A 12,414-nucleotide genomic window follows, 5' to 3' on the forward strand; every position below is an offset into this window, starting at 1 on the left:
TAATTTAATTTTATGCAATACTTAATTTTTTATTTATTTTTTAACATTCAAATCATCATTATGATAAGAAAAATTAAAATCAAAAATAGCATTCAATTATAAATATATAATTTAATTGATCAAAATTTAGTGTTAACATATTTTTTCAGAACACATATATAGTAAACTTTTGTTCATTATATTTTTTTAATATATTCATATATATATATATATATATATATATATATATATATTATAATTTTAGATAAATTTGTGTATTTTAATATTTGGAAGTAACTTTTTTAGTAACTTTTCATATATTCGTATTTTATGATTATTTTTAAAAAATGTATTTTCAGTCAAATAGAAAATATATTTTTATTTTATAAAATATTACTAAAAAAATAGATTGACATAAATTGAAAGAAATTATAAATGGATTGACATTAATGAGTAATTGAATTTTTAACGTATAAAATCATTATTCACCGTAAGTGGAATAATATAATTGTCCATGAAAAGAGGATTAGATAAAGAGTATTTATGTCGATATTTAGGAGTAATTAGTCGATTTTTTTATTGAATTTAATGATTAATAATATAAATTATTACCATTGGTAAATGACTAATAATATTATAAAATAACTTATAAATTTATTATAAAATAATTTGATAATAATATAAATTATAAATTATTATCAAATTGTAAAATAATTTATAAATTATAAATAATTGTAAAATAATTTTATAATTTATAAATTTATTATAAACTAATATTATCAAATAAATTTTGGAGGTATTTAAAAAATTGTGGAAGAAAGAGGAAAAATAGAAATTAAAGAGATTAAAGAAGTTGTTGAAGAGATGATATACTTCTCAAGAGGTACACATCAATTTTTTGGCTGATGTGGATGAAATGTAATGAGGTGGCAAAATATGATGAGGTGGCATTCGGGAGTCTGTTTTAAATATATATAATAGATAATTTATAAATTTATTATAAAATAATATTATCAAATAAATTTTGGAGGTATTAAAAAAATTGTGGAAGAAAGAAGAAAAATAGAAATTAAAGAGATTAAAGAAGTTGTTGAAGAGAGGACATACTTCTCAAGAGGTACACATCGGCTTTTTGGCTGATGTGGATGAAATATAATGAGGTGGCAAAATATGATGAGGTGGCATTCGGAAGTCTGTTTTAAATATATATAATAGATAATTTATAAATTTATTATAAAATAATATTATCAAATAAATTTTGGAGGTATTAAAAAAATTGTGGAAGAAAGAGGAAAAATAGAAATTAAAGAGATTAAAGAAGTTGTTGAAGAGAGGACATACTTCTCAAGAGGTACACATCAGTTTTTTGGCTGATGTGGATGAAATATAATGAGGTGGCAAAATATGATGAGGTGGCATTCAGGAATCTGTTTTAAATATATATAATAGATAATAGGTAATTTATAAATTTATTATAAAATAATATTATCAAATAAATTTTGGAGGTATTAAAAAAATTGTGGAAGAAAGAGGGAAAATAGAAATTAAAGAGATTAAAGAAGTTATTGAAGAGATGACATACTTCTCAAGAGGTACACATCAGCTTTTTGACTGATGTGGATGAAATATAATGATGTGGCAAAATATGATGAGGTGGCATTCGGGAGTCTGTTTTAAATATATATAATAGATATAATTTTGTCATACATGTATCTAAATATAATTTTGATAGCAGTTCAACAAGTGTATCAAATTATTGCAAATAATAATTAAAACAATGGTACCGAATGCCGAACTTAAAAATAATATTATACTATCAAATTATATTTAATTACTAAACTTGAACAAAAGTTTTATGAATTGATTGAATAATTTTCAAACTAACAAGAGTAAAAGGGTTGAATTTATAATGATAAAAATGTAATGGATGAATTTCACTTTGAATCTAACTTTGGTTTTTAATTTGATCCTCATTTTTGAATTCCTTTATTAAATTATTACTAAATTCCTTAGCGACAGAACCTTTAATTTCATAGTAACCCCTAATTCCTTAGTGAATTTAAGATTAGAACTAAGTTTAAATATTCAAGAATTCTCGTATTAATGTATTACCCTTGCAAATATCTTAATTAGTTTCATGCGTTTGCATCTATTCCTAGATTATAAAATTATGAAGTTTTCACCTCAAGCATTTGTAAAGTTCACTTTGGTTTCAAAGTACAAATCGTAATACAGTTTAAAGATGATCAACCAATAAAAAACATGCAACACATAGTTGAGAAAAATAATTCAATAAACTCAATTAAATAATCAAAAATCAAATCACATATTCAAGGGTTTTATTAAATTCTACTCATCCCTAACAAAAAGAGTTTTGTTATTCATGAAAAAGAAATAAAAGATAGAGATTAAAGAAAAATTACAAGAAAGCTTCATAAATGATTCTTGAAAAAACTCCTTCAATTGTGATAGAACTAGACTCCTCTGAGTTTTTCTACTAGGGCACAAATCTTGTCACTTTAAAATAGCCCAAAAGATCCATAAAAAAAAAAAAGAGAGAAAAATGCACTTTTATGCATTTTGCACGCGCTCCAGCGCTCTTAGACTAAAACAGATTGTCAAAATACTACAGAAATGTCTCAAGATTAGATATATTAGGATAGGATATTAGATAATTTGTCTCAAGATCAACGTGTTGGTACTTTGGGTATTCCATCAAAGACTAACGCTTATCGTGATGATGCAGTTGCAAAAATTATATTGTGTTGAGCACTCAAGTCGAGTGTGTGTTTTGGGTGTTGGTATTTTCCCATTGAAGCTTTTGGAACATGTAGCAACTTCACTCAATTTGTCAATATTTGTAGCTGTAGCCAAAAGAAAATTGAGAATTTGGAAAAACAAGTGCATACCTTAGAAGAAAAATTGAATGGATATGAAGTAACTAAGAAGCAACTTGCACAAACACAAAACTAATTGGCAATTCTCCATAGCTTTTTGCAAAATAAATTTGGTGATGAGTTACCTATTCTTAAACAAGGTGTTCTTACATCTTTTAATCAAATAGTTTCTTAGAATATATAAAATTAATTTTATTATGACGATGTGCACTTATATTTTTTTGTTTATACTTACATTGTCTTTTCTTTAGACAAGTATTAGTTCAAAAAATTAACTTGAGATAGCATCTCCAAGGTTATACAATTTAAAACTAGATTGATATTTTGGAAGATGGTTGACTTAGTGTAAGAGTTCCAAAGTATTTATTCATAATATATAGTATATATAACTAATATCTCGTAACATTGTATTGTAGAGTTGTTTAGTGCTAAAAGAGATTTTCTAGACAAAACTGTAAATACTTGTATTCGAACCGGGTACTCATACTTGGATTCGAACCAGATAGTCATACTTGGATTCAAATCGGATACTCTTAATACATCTAAAAATTAAAATTACCACTCCACTAAAATAAAAAATATGCGATTAATTGAAAATATTTTATATATAATTTATTTTATATTGGTCCCCTCAATAAAACTTGTCAAGATCCACTATTGGTAGCATATTGCTGAAATATTGGTTTTTTTTTTTTTATGTTTAGTGCAAGTTCTCTTGGATTAATTTGAGTTTTTACAATGCTCTTATGTTTGTTGAAATATGCTAAAACTATTAGGAATGGTATATATTATGTCTTTGTTTAACTAGTTTTTGGAGTGTTTGCACTATTTTGACAATTTATAGATATTCATGTTGATTGATATGTTATTTGTTTGATAATTATGGTTGTTTATCAAAAACTAATTAGAAAGTGAAACAAAATACTGTTTTTTTTTATGAAAAGAAAAGTGAAAAAAAAATATGTAGTTCTTTGTTTCGAAAAAAATGAATTAAAATGTAATGCTGTTTAAAACAAAACTGTTGCTAAATAATAATAACCTTAACACACTAATTAGCCATAGTCAAAAGGGTGGAAAACCTTATGTAAAATTCGCCACGGTATAACGGCTAAATACCAAATACTCGTGTGTAATAAAATGTTAACACGCTTTAAATTGTTGTGACAAATGCCAAAATTAGTGTGGTCAAATAAATTAGCCACAGTCAAAAATCGAGTTGAATATGACATCCGAATTTCTTGTAATGTATGCTCATACTAACAAATATGACATCCACGAAAGATAGAGAGAAAAGCTTGAAATTCAGCTATATTAATGATCGTAAGTATTACAAATGAGTGAAAATGTTTGGTAAAAATTTACATGCTTATTTATAACCACCCACTAACTATTAACAAATACTCCCTAATTAATAACTAACCTATTTCTAACATTTGCTTATAAAAAAATATACATATAAGATCTAACACACCAAAAAATAAATAAAAAATAACAATTTGTATTTCCATTATTTACTGAAAAGACAATTCTATCATATATTTGAATTGTTAATCGTGAAAGAAAAGTAAGTCCAGATGATGAGTAAAACATATATAAAGAAAAGTGAACCAAAATTGATTCATGGAACAAAGACAGATCAGAAACACAATCCATAGCTTATTAATTCTGTTGGATTTCATTTGAATAAATTTGGAAAAGACATACAATGAAAAATTAAGCAATAATTGGAAGTTTTGAAGGGGAAAAGGCCAAGAAAAAGAGAAACACCATGATGAAAACAGGAACAAAAAGAAGCATCAAAGGTGGTGGTGGCAGAGGAGGCAAAACCACAGGTAGCACCAAAATGGATAAAGTGAGAAGAACCAAAACCATGATGGAGTACCTTAACATGCATGTAGTACTGTTACTTCTCTTTCAATTAAAGTACTTGTTGAGTCGCTCAATTAATGCAACATCATCATAGTCAAACCTTGTCCTTTGTCAGCCCACAGTTTGAGAAGACGTAAAAACTACATTGAGATTCACAACAAATATTGTTTGTCTGATCTTCATCCAAAATAGGCACCTTTAAGATCAATAATTTGGGTAGCAGCTATATAGTGGTGACAAATTATGGCAAAGAAAAAATTGTGATTAATGATAGAGCTGTGTTTTTTTGTTTGTGTTTGAGAGAGACATTGAAAAAAAAGTAAACAATCCTTTTAGTCTTTTAAATGTATGAGACTATTATTACAAATCTATGAATTATTTAAATGTTTAATATAATGTCATAATAGTTCCTTAATGTTACTTTAAAAACATATATGAGTGTGTTTTCTATTATTAAAGTTATTGACCAAATTGATAAACAAAATACATAAAAAAAATTAAACTAATTAAAAAGAGACTTATTATAGATCAAGTGTCTAGAAAAAAACATATTTATAGGTTTTTTTTATTTATTTTTAATTTTAACATATTCTATGACAGATTTTTTACATCAATATCCTCTTTTTTAAAATTTTTAATCAAAATATCCTACTTTCAAATCAATATACCAAAATGCCCTATTTTTTGGGTACAGTGAGATATCGCTTCCTGGAGATGCGACTTGTTAGAGTGCTTATTTTTTTCACCCAGTAGGAGGTCGTTGGCCGAGGATGCGACCTCCCAAAGGGTTTTTCAAATTTTTTTTTTTCGTTTTAAAGTTATTTAATTATTAAATTAATTAATAATTATATTAAATAATACATTAATAAATAATAATAATAAATAATACATTAATAAATAATAATAATAATAATACATTAATAACTAATAATAACATATTAATAAATAATAATAACAATAATTATTATTATTGTTATAATTAAAAATAATTAAAATTAAAATAGTAAATTAATTTTGTTATTATTAAAAGAAATTAAACTTAAAAACAGTAAATTATATTATAAATTTAAAAGAAAATACATTAAACAAAATTATATTAATAGCACGAAACAAAATACATTAAATTAACGAAAAAAATATATCTTATTGATGTCCACCTAAATGACCTCCAGTACCACATTTGAGATTTCGTCCAACTCGTCTAACTCTTTGAACGAGTTGAGGTTCTTTCGGTTCATCAATATAGAAGTACATCAACTCGTTCAAAGAGCTAGACGAGTTGAAAGAGCTAGACGAGTTAATACCCTACTTTCTGGGGGTGCGACCTGCTTTCAAATCTATATCCTCTTTTTTATTACCCTCTTATTGGGTGAAAAAAAAGAGGATATTGATGAACCGAATAGACGAGTTAGATGAAATCTCAAATGTGGTACTAGAAGTCATTTAGGTGGACATCAATATGATGTATTTTTTTTCGTTAATTTAATGTATTTTGTTTTGTGCTATTAATATAATTTTGTTTAATGTATTTTCTTTTAAATTTATAATATAATTTATTGTTTTTAAGTTTAATTTTTTTTAATAATAACAAAATTAATTTACTATTTTAATTTTAATTATTTTTAATTATAACAATATTTACTAATAATAACAATAATAATAATAATAATTAATAATAATAATAATTATTGTTATTATTATTTATTAGTATGTTATTATTAGTTATTAATGTATTATTATTATTATTATTATTATTATTATTATTTATTAATGTATTATTTATTATTATTATTATTTATTAATGTATTATTTAATATAATTATTAATTAATTTAATTAATTTAATAATTAAATAACTCTAAAACGAAAAAAAAAATTGAAAAATTCTTTGGGAGGTCGCATCCCCGGCCAACGACCTCCTACTGGGTGAAAAATATAAACACTCTAACAAGTGGCATCCCCATGAAGCAATATCCCACTGTGCCCAAAAAATAGGTCATTTTGGTATATAAATTTAAAAGTAAAGTATTTTAGTTAAAAAATTTTAAAAAGAGGATATTGATGTAAAAAATCCATTCTATGACACATTTACATATTTAAATGGTTGTTTATTGGTATCGGTGTGGACAGAAATAAAGGAAGAAGTCTTAGTCATTACAAATGACAAAAGAGGGTCACTATCCAAATCAGCTATATGTCTTGGTTCAACCAACTCAAATGTATATTTTCATATAAAAACTGCTACTAGCTAATGATTCAATGAGCATAGTCATTTTGTATTAACTTAGTTGTCCAACTTCCTATTAGTTTTTGTATTTTTTATTTACTTTTCTTCTATGAAATTGAGTATACATGCAAATTGAACGCTTTTGGATTATGAAGGAAGTGCTAGAAGGATCTTTTTGCCTTAACTTCATATATATTTCATTTCATTATTTTAGTCTCCCTTAACCTTATATATTTAAAAATAGTTAATTGATTTGCAAAGTTGACCAATCGAATGGCAAGACATTGATAATGTTTCTATAAAAAATTATATAATGATTGGATTTTTTACAATTGGTTTTATGGTACACTCAGTTATACACCACTAGATTAAGAGGGATATATTTTCTGTCTCTTAATATAACAATTTACAATTGACTGCACTGTAATTTATATATGAGTGAATTGTAATTGTAAGTTATGTCATTTATATTTTCAATTGGTTAAGAATTTGGGGATTTTTTTTGGTGAAGAGGAAATCATTCTTGAAAAACTTGTGGCTATGGAAGAAAAAGATAGAAATGTTGAAGGAGTTTTTTATTAAAATATGGGAAATATGGAAATTTTAATAATCAAAGTGACATAATTGAACTAAATACTTAATGGTTCTAAAATTGAACTCTTACCGCTGAATCAACACATCGACCAGGATGGTAATACTATTAAAGATGTGTTTCTAATTATACATAAATCATAAAAATATAAACTAAAGAAACACGGTAACTTTTCCTTGAGAGCATAGCAATATAGTAAGAGTGATCTTAATCCTACGATAAATGCTCATCTACCCCTTGATTTTGCCTCCCAATCCTCAAATACACTACCATACATGGTCATTAGGATCTAGACTAAATTGTGAAATCTTAAGATTACAGGAAGCAGAAAAAATAAAATGCAATTATTTTGCAAAAACATTTGTTGGATGAGTTTACATGCTAAAACACCATTTGGCTTGTACATAGTTCAATGCTATTGCATGTAATGTTGTACCTGGTGATGTGAAGAAACAAATGTTTGAGCTTGTAAAACTTTGAAAGATAAACCATTGATGAAATCAGAAGAGAATGATACAGATAATGAAAAAGTAAAAAAGAAAAAAATTCATTATAGGAAAATGAGAATGTTACACCTGCAAAAAACTTCAAGACAAATGTATTAAGCACTCAAGCCACCATCAACATCATTTTTAAGAAGAATTTGAAAGAAGAAGTTAGTCTAGAAATAGTTTCCTTCTTCTCCAATAATGTCATAGCCTTTAATATGGCAAAGAGTGATTAATTTAAAAGGATCTTGGAGATTGTTTAAAGACATGGCATTGGTTTTAAGCTACCTTCCTATCATTAAATCAGAACAAAGTACTTGAAGCAAAAGATGGAGGAGACAACTAATGTCAATGAAGAATACAAACTTATTTGGATGGAGACATGATGTACTATTATATGAGTGATGGGGGGACAAAAAAAAGACGAAGGACGATTTTGAATTTCTTAGATAACTATTTTTGAGATGATTGATCAAATAGTAGAAGAAGTTGGTGAAGAAAATGTCGTGAAAATTGTGACTGACAATGCAGCAAATTACAAAGTTGTTGGTGCAATGTTAATGGAGAAAAGAAAGAGGCTCTATTGGACACCATGTGTAGCACATTGTATTGATCTCATGTTAGAAAATTTTGAGAAAAAAGACAATAGTTCATCATGAAACAATTTCAAAGGATAAGAAAATTACTCAATATATATATTCAAAGGCTTCTCTAATTTCTTTATTACAACATTTCACCAAAGGAAAAGATTTAGTGAGACCGGCCGTTACTGGTTTGCAATATCTTATTTAACTTTAGATTGTCTCACAGAGAACAAAGGAGCATTGATAAGAATGTTCACATCTAATGAATGGGCATTAAGTAGGTTTGCAAAAACAGGTGAAAGGCAGAATGTTGAAAAAGTTATTATGGATAAAGAGTTTTAGAAAAATAGTGCAATTTGCTTAAAAGGTGTTTATCCACTAATCAAAGTGCTTCGTTTAGTGGGTTCAAATTGATAAACCAACAATGAGGTTTATTTATGAGGCAATGGATCACGCTAAGGAGAGAATCCAGGTTGCCTTCAATGGTGTTCAAAGAAGGTACTATTTCCACAAATTTTGTTTCTGCAAATTCTGCATAATGGTTTTGTTTTGCAATGCACATTGTTTTTATAAATTATGCATTATGTTTCATGCCTAAAAGTAATTTAATTTTTTTTCTATTATTTAATTTCAAGCTTCTATGGAATATCATTAATGAGAGGTGGGATAAACAACTCCACCAACCTTTGCATGTGGCAACCTACTATCTTAATCCTCAACTATATTACAACTCAGAATTTAAAGCTGACTATGAAGTCAAATGTGGGTTATATGATTGCTTACAAAATATGGTGGGAGATGTTGAAGAAATTTGTAAGATTGATATGCAACTCGAAGATTTCAACACACAAGTAAAGTTCTTTGGTAGTTTTATAGTAAAAGCTGCACTTAAAATCAAAACTCCATCACAAATGGTAGGAATCATATAGGGATGAGTATCTAGAACTTCAATCTTCTGCAATTCTTGTGTTAAGTTTAACTTGCAGTTCATCCGATTGTAATGAAATTGGAACGCTTTTGAGATGGTAAAAATTGTTTTAAAATTTCACTTTGAAAATTCTCTACAACTTGCTATATATGGAGTTTGTATCTATTCGGTCCACACGAAGAGCAGAAACCGTTTGAAACAAAAGACAATGAATGACATTGTCTTTGTGATGGCAAATTCAAAATTAACTAAGAAGAAGCAAACTAGAAAGACGGTAGAATATAACCTTGATGATCTTGAATTCGATGATGAATGGATTATAGATAATAATGAAGGTTCATCTGAGAATCATTTCATAATAGAAAATGAGGTTTTGGAATTTGACATTCAAAATTAAGGAGGAAATGGAGTTGAAACTACTGCCCCTCAAGATGATTTAAAAATTCACAACCTCGATGATGAATTTGATGGAGTAGGTGTTGAAGATTGTATGGAAGATGTTGGTTTCGATTATAACGCTTTGTATGAATTGTTAAATTAAAATTTTAGATGTTTTTAGATGATGGTGATAGGCTTTGTTTTACATTTGAGACAATGGTAATAGCCTTTTGTGTTTCAGTTTGTCACTTTATTGAATAAATAAAAAATTTATGTATGAGATTATTTTTCTTAATTTTATGATATAATTTTATCTATTTTGTGGATCTTAAGATCCATGTTACGATTCTACAATATACGCTTTTTCTATATCTCAACGAACTTTGATGGAATCTCGAGTTTGACAACCATGCTTCTAGAAGCTATAATACGGTAGTGTATTTTACATTACCAGAAGTGAGGAGTTGGATGAACAATCATTTTAGCATATGTTTGACTTTTGTCCCTCTTTCATTTTGGTTTATTTCCAACTATTTTTCATTTTGCCTTTTTTCTGTTTTTTTTTCTCCTTTCTATTTCTCCCATGCTGCCCATTAGCAACAAGTTGATCATATTTTCCTGCTTTATGCCAGAAGAAATAGAATTCCTTTTGTTTCATAGAGAAGTGTGACTTTGCAGATATGTTTTGGATGATAAAACTTCTTGGTTCGTGGGTGAAAAACAGTACGTGCTGCTTATGGAGATATGTTTGGATGATAAAACTTCTTGGTTCGTGGGTGAAAAACAGTACGTGCTGCTTATGGATGTTCAGTTAACGTTGAATCCACATCCACATTATCACATAGATAAAATAATATGAACTATACTTAAGTAAATCATTATTTGTTATAACATTACATACGCATATATATTTAACAAATTATGATGTGTTGAAATAGTAACACTTATTTTTTTCATTTTACTCTATTCACTTAGAAGAGTCGGTCCTAAATACATGTAAACTCCAAAGCGCATTATCTAAATACATGTAATAGAAAAGTTCAAAGTCATTTTTGGTGAGTGTGCACAATGTATACATTATTCACAAAGAAGAAAAAATCGGTACACCTGGTAAAGTTGCTCCACAATCAACAATAAAATTGTTACCCGTAACATATTCAGAAGATTCGTGAATTAGGTAACGAGCCAAAGATGTTAATGCAGGATCGGAAGCAACCAAACTTTTCAAAGGGATTATTTTCTTGATCACATTATTCAGCCAAGCCTTTTGTACTAATTTTTCAGTGATTTCAGATTTGAAAATTCCAGGGGATATTGAATTCACTCTAATTTGATGTACTCCCAATTCCAAAGCCATGACCTGTCAAATATCATCGGACAAGATGACATTAATATGCCGCTGTTTAATCATTATGAATATGATAGAACACATAAATTCAGATAAATGGAACTGTATATTATTTATAGAAACGTGATGAGCTCAAGAGCTGTTACAATGGTGGAAATGCAAAGAAAGGATAAAACCAAAGTTCAAGAACTCCTAACCAGAGAATATTTTCTCTTAACAATATGCTAACAACTTTTTGATTGACCCTGCCTCACTCTCTAATTGTAACAAGCAATTGTGAAATGAAAAACAGTTATAGATTAGTTCTATGAAATTCAACATGGTATCATCGAACTAGGTCGTTCCATGGAGGAACAATCAACCCCTCCACTGCCTCCGCCGCCGTCTAGTGGCACGTTTCGCCCTACACCTTTGAATTCACACTATCCTGATGATTCGTATTCTCATCTCTCCACTTCTCACTGAAGATCTCAGAGAAATTAACAGAAGATAATTTTCACCTATGGCATCAACAAATTGAGCCGTATATCAATGCGCACAACCTCACTAATTATTCGTTTGTCCTACGATTTCTTTGAAATTCAAGAATGAAGAGGATCGTCGTATGATCAGATGCTGCTCTCTTGGCTTCAATCGACGCTTTATAGCAAGATTCTCTCTCGTGTTATTGGGTGCTCGCATGCGTTTGAGCATATGGGATAAGATCTTTGCCTATTTTCAGAAACAGACTTGTGCCAAAGCTCGTCAACTTCAAATGGAACTTCGTGCAGTTTCTCTTGATTGCTGCACTGTCAAGGATTATCTTCTTCGGATTCGCAAAATCTCTGATGCGCTCGCGTCTATTGGTGATCTTGTTCCTTTGAATTAACATATTGATGTAATTCTTGAAGGTATCCCGTCTGATTATAGATATGTTGTTTCTGTTGTTGAAAGTAAATTTGAACTCGTGGATATTGATGAAGTTGAAGTTCTTCTTGCTCATGAACTTCGCCTTGAGAAGTATAAGAAGAAAACCCTAACCGATGTTGCCTCTCTCAATTTGACGCATGCTACGTCTACGCCAACTCAATCTGCACTTCATTCCTCTTCTACACCATCATACCTACCTTCTTCTGACTCTGCTGA

At 28.2% G+C, this 12,414-nt stretch overlaps 1 protein-coding gene across 1 annotated transcript in view; it reads right to left on the minus strand.

Annotated features, from left to right (window-relative positions):
• Positions 1–10,783: 10,783 nt before the first annotated feature.
• The window catches only part of LOC105852810 (uncharacterized), a 31,819-nt gene continuing 30,188 nt past the window's right edge, over positions 10,784–12,414 (minus strand). The window contains exon 3 of the mRNA XM_012719531.3: positions 10,784–11,301. Coding sequence (XP_012574985.1) covers positions 11,023–11,301 — 279 coding nt within the window. The 3' untranslated portion in view covers positions 10,784–11,022. The remainder of the gene's footprint in view (positions 11,302–12,414) is intronic.

The sequence above is a fragment of the Cicer arietinum genome, chromosome 4 (assembly GCF_000331145.2).
Source record: "Cicer arietinum cultivar CDC Frontier isolate Library 1 chromosome 4, Cicar.CDCFrontier_v2.0, whole genome shotgun sequence".
In the NCBI taxonomy this organism is placed as follows: domain Eukaryota; kingdom Viridiplantae; phylum Streptophyta; class Magnoliopsida; order Fabales; family Fabaceae; genus Cicer; species Cicer arietinum.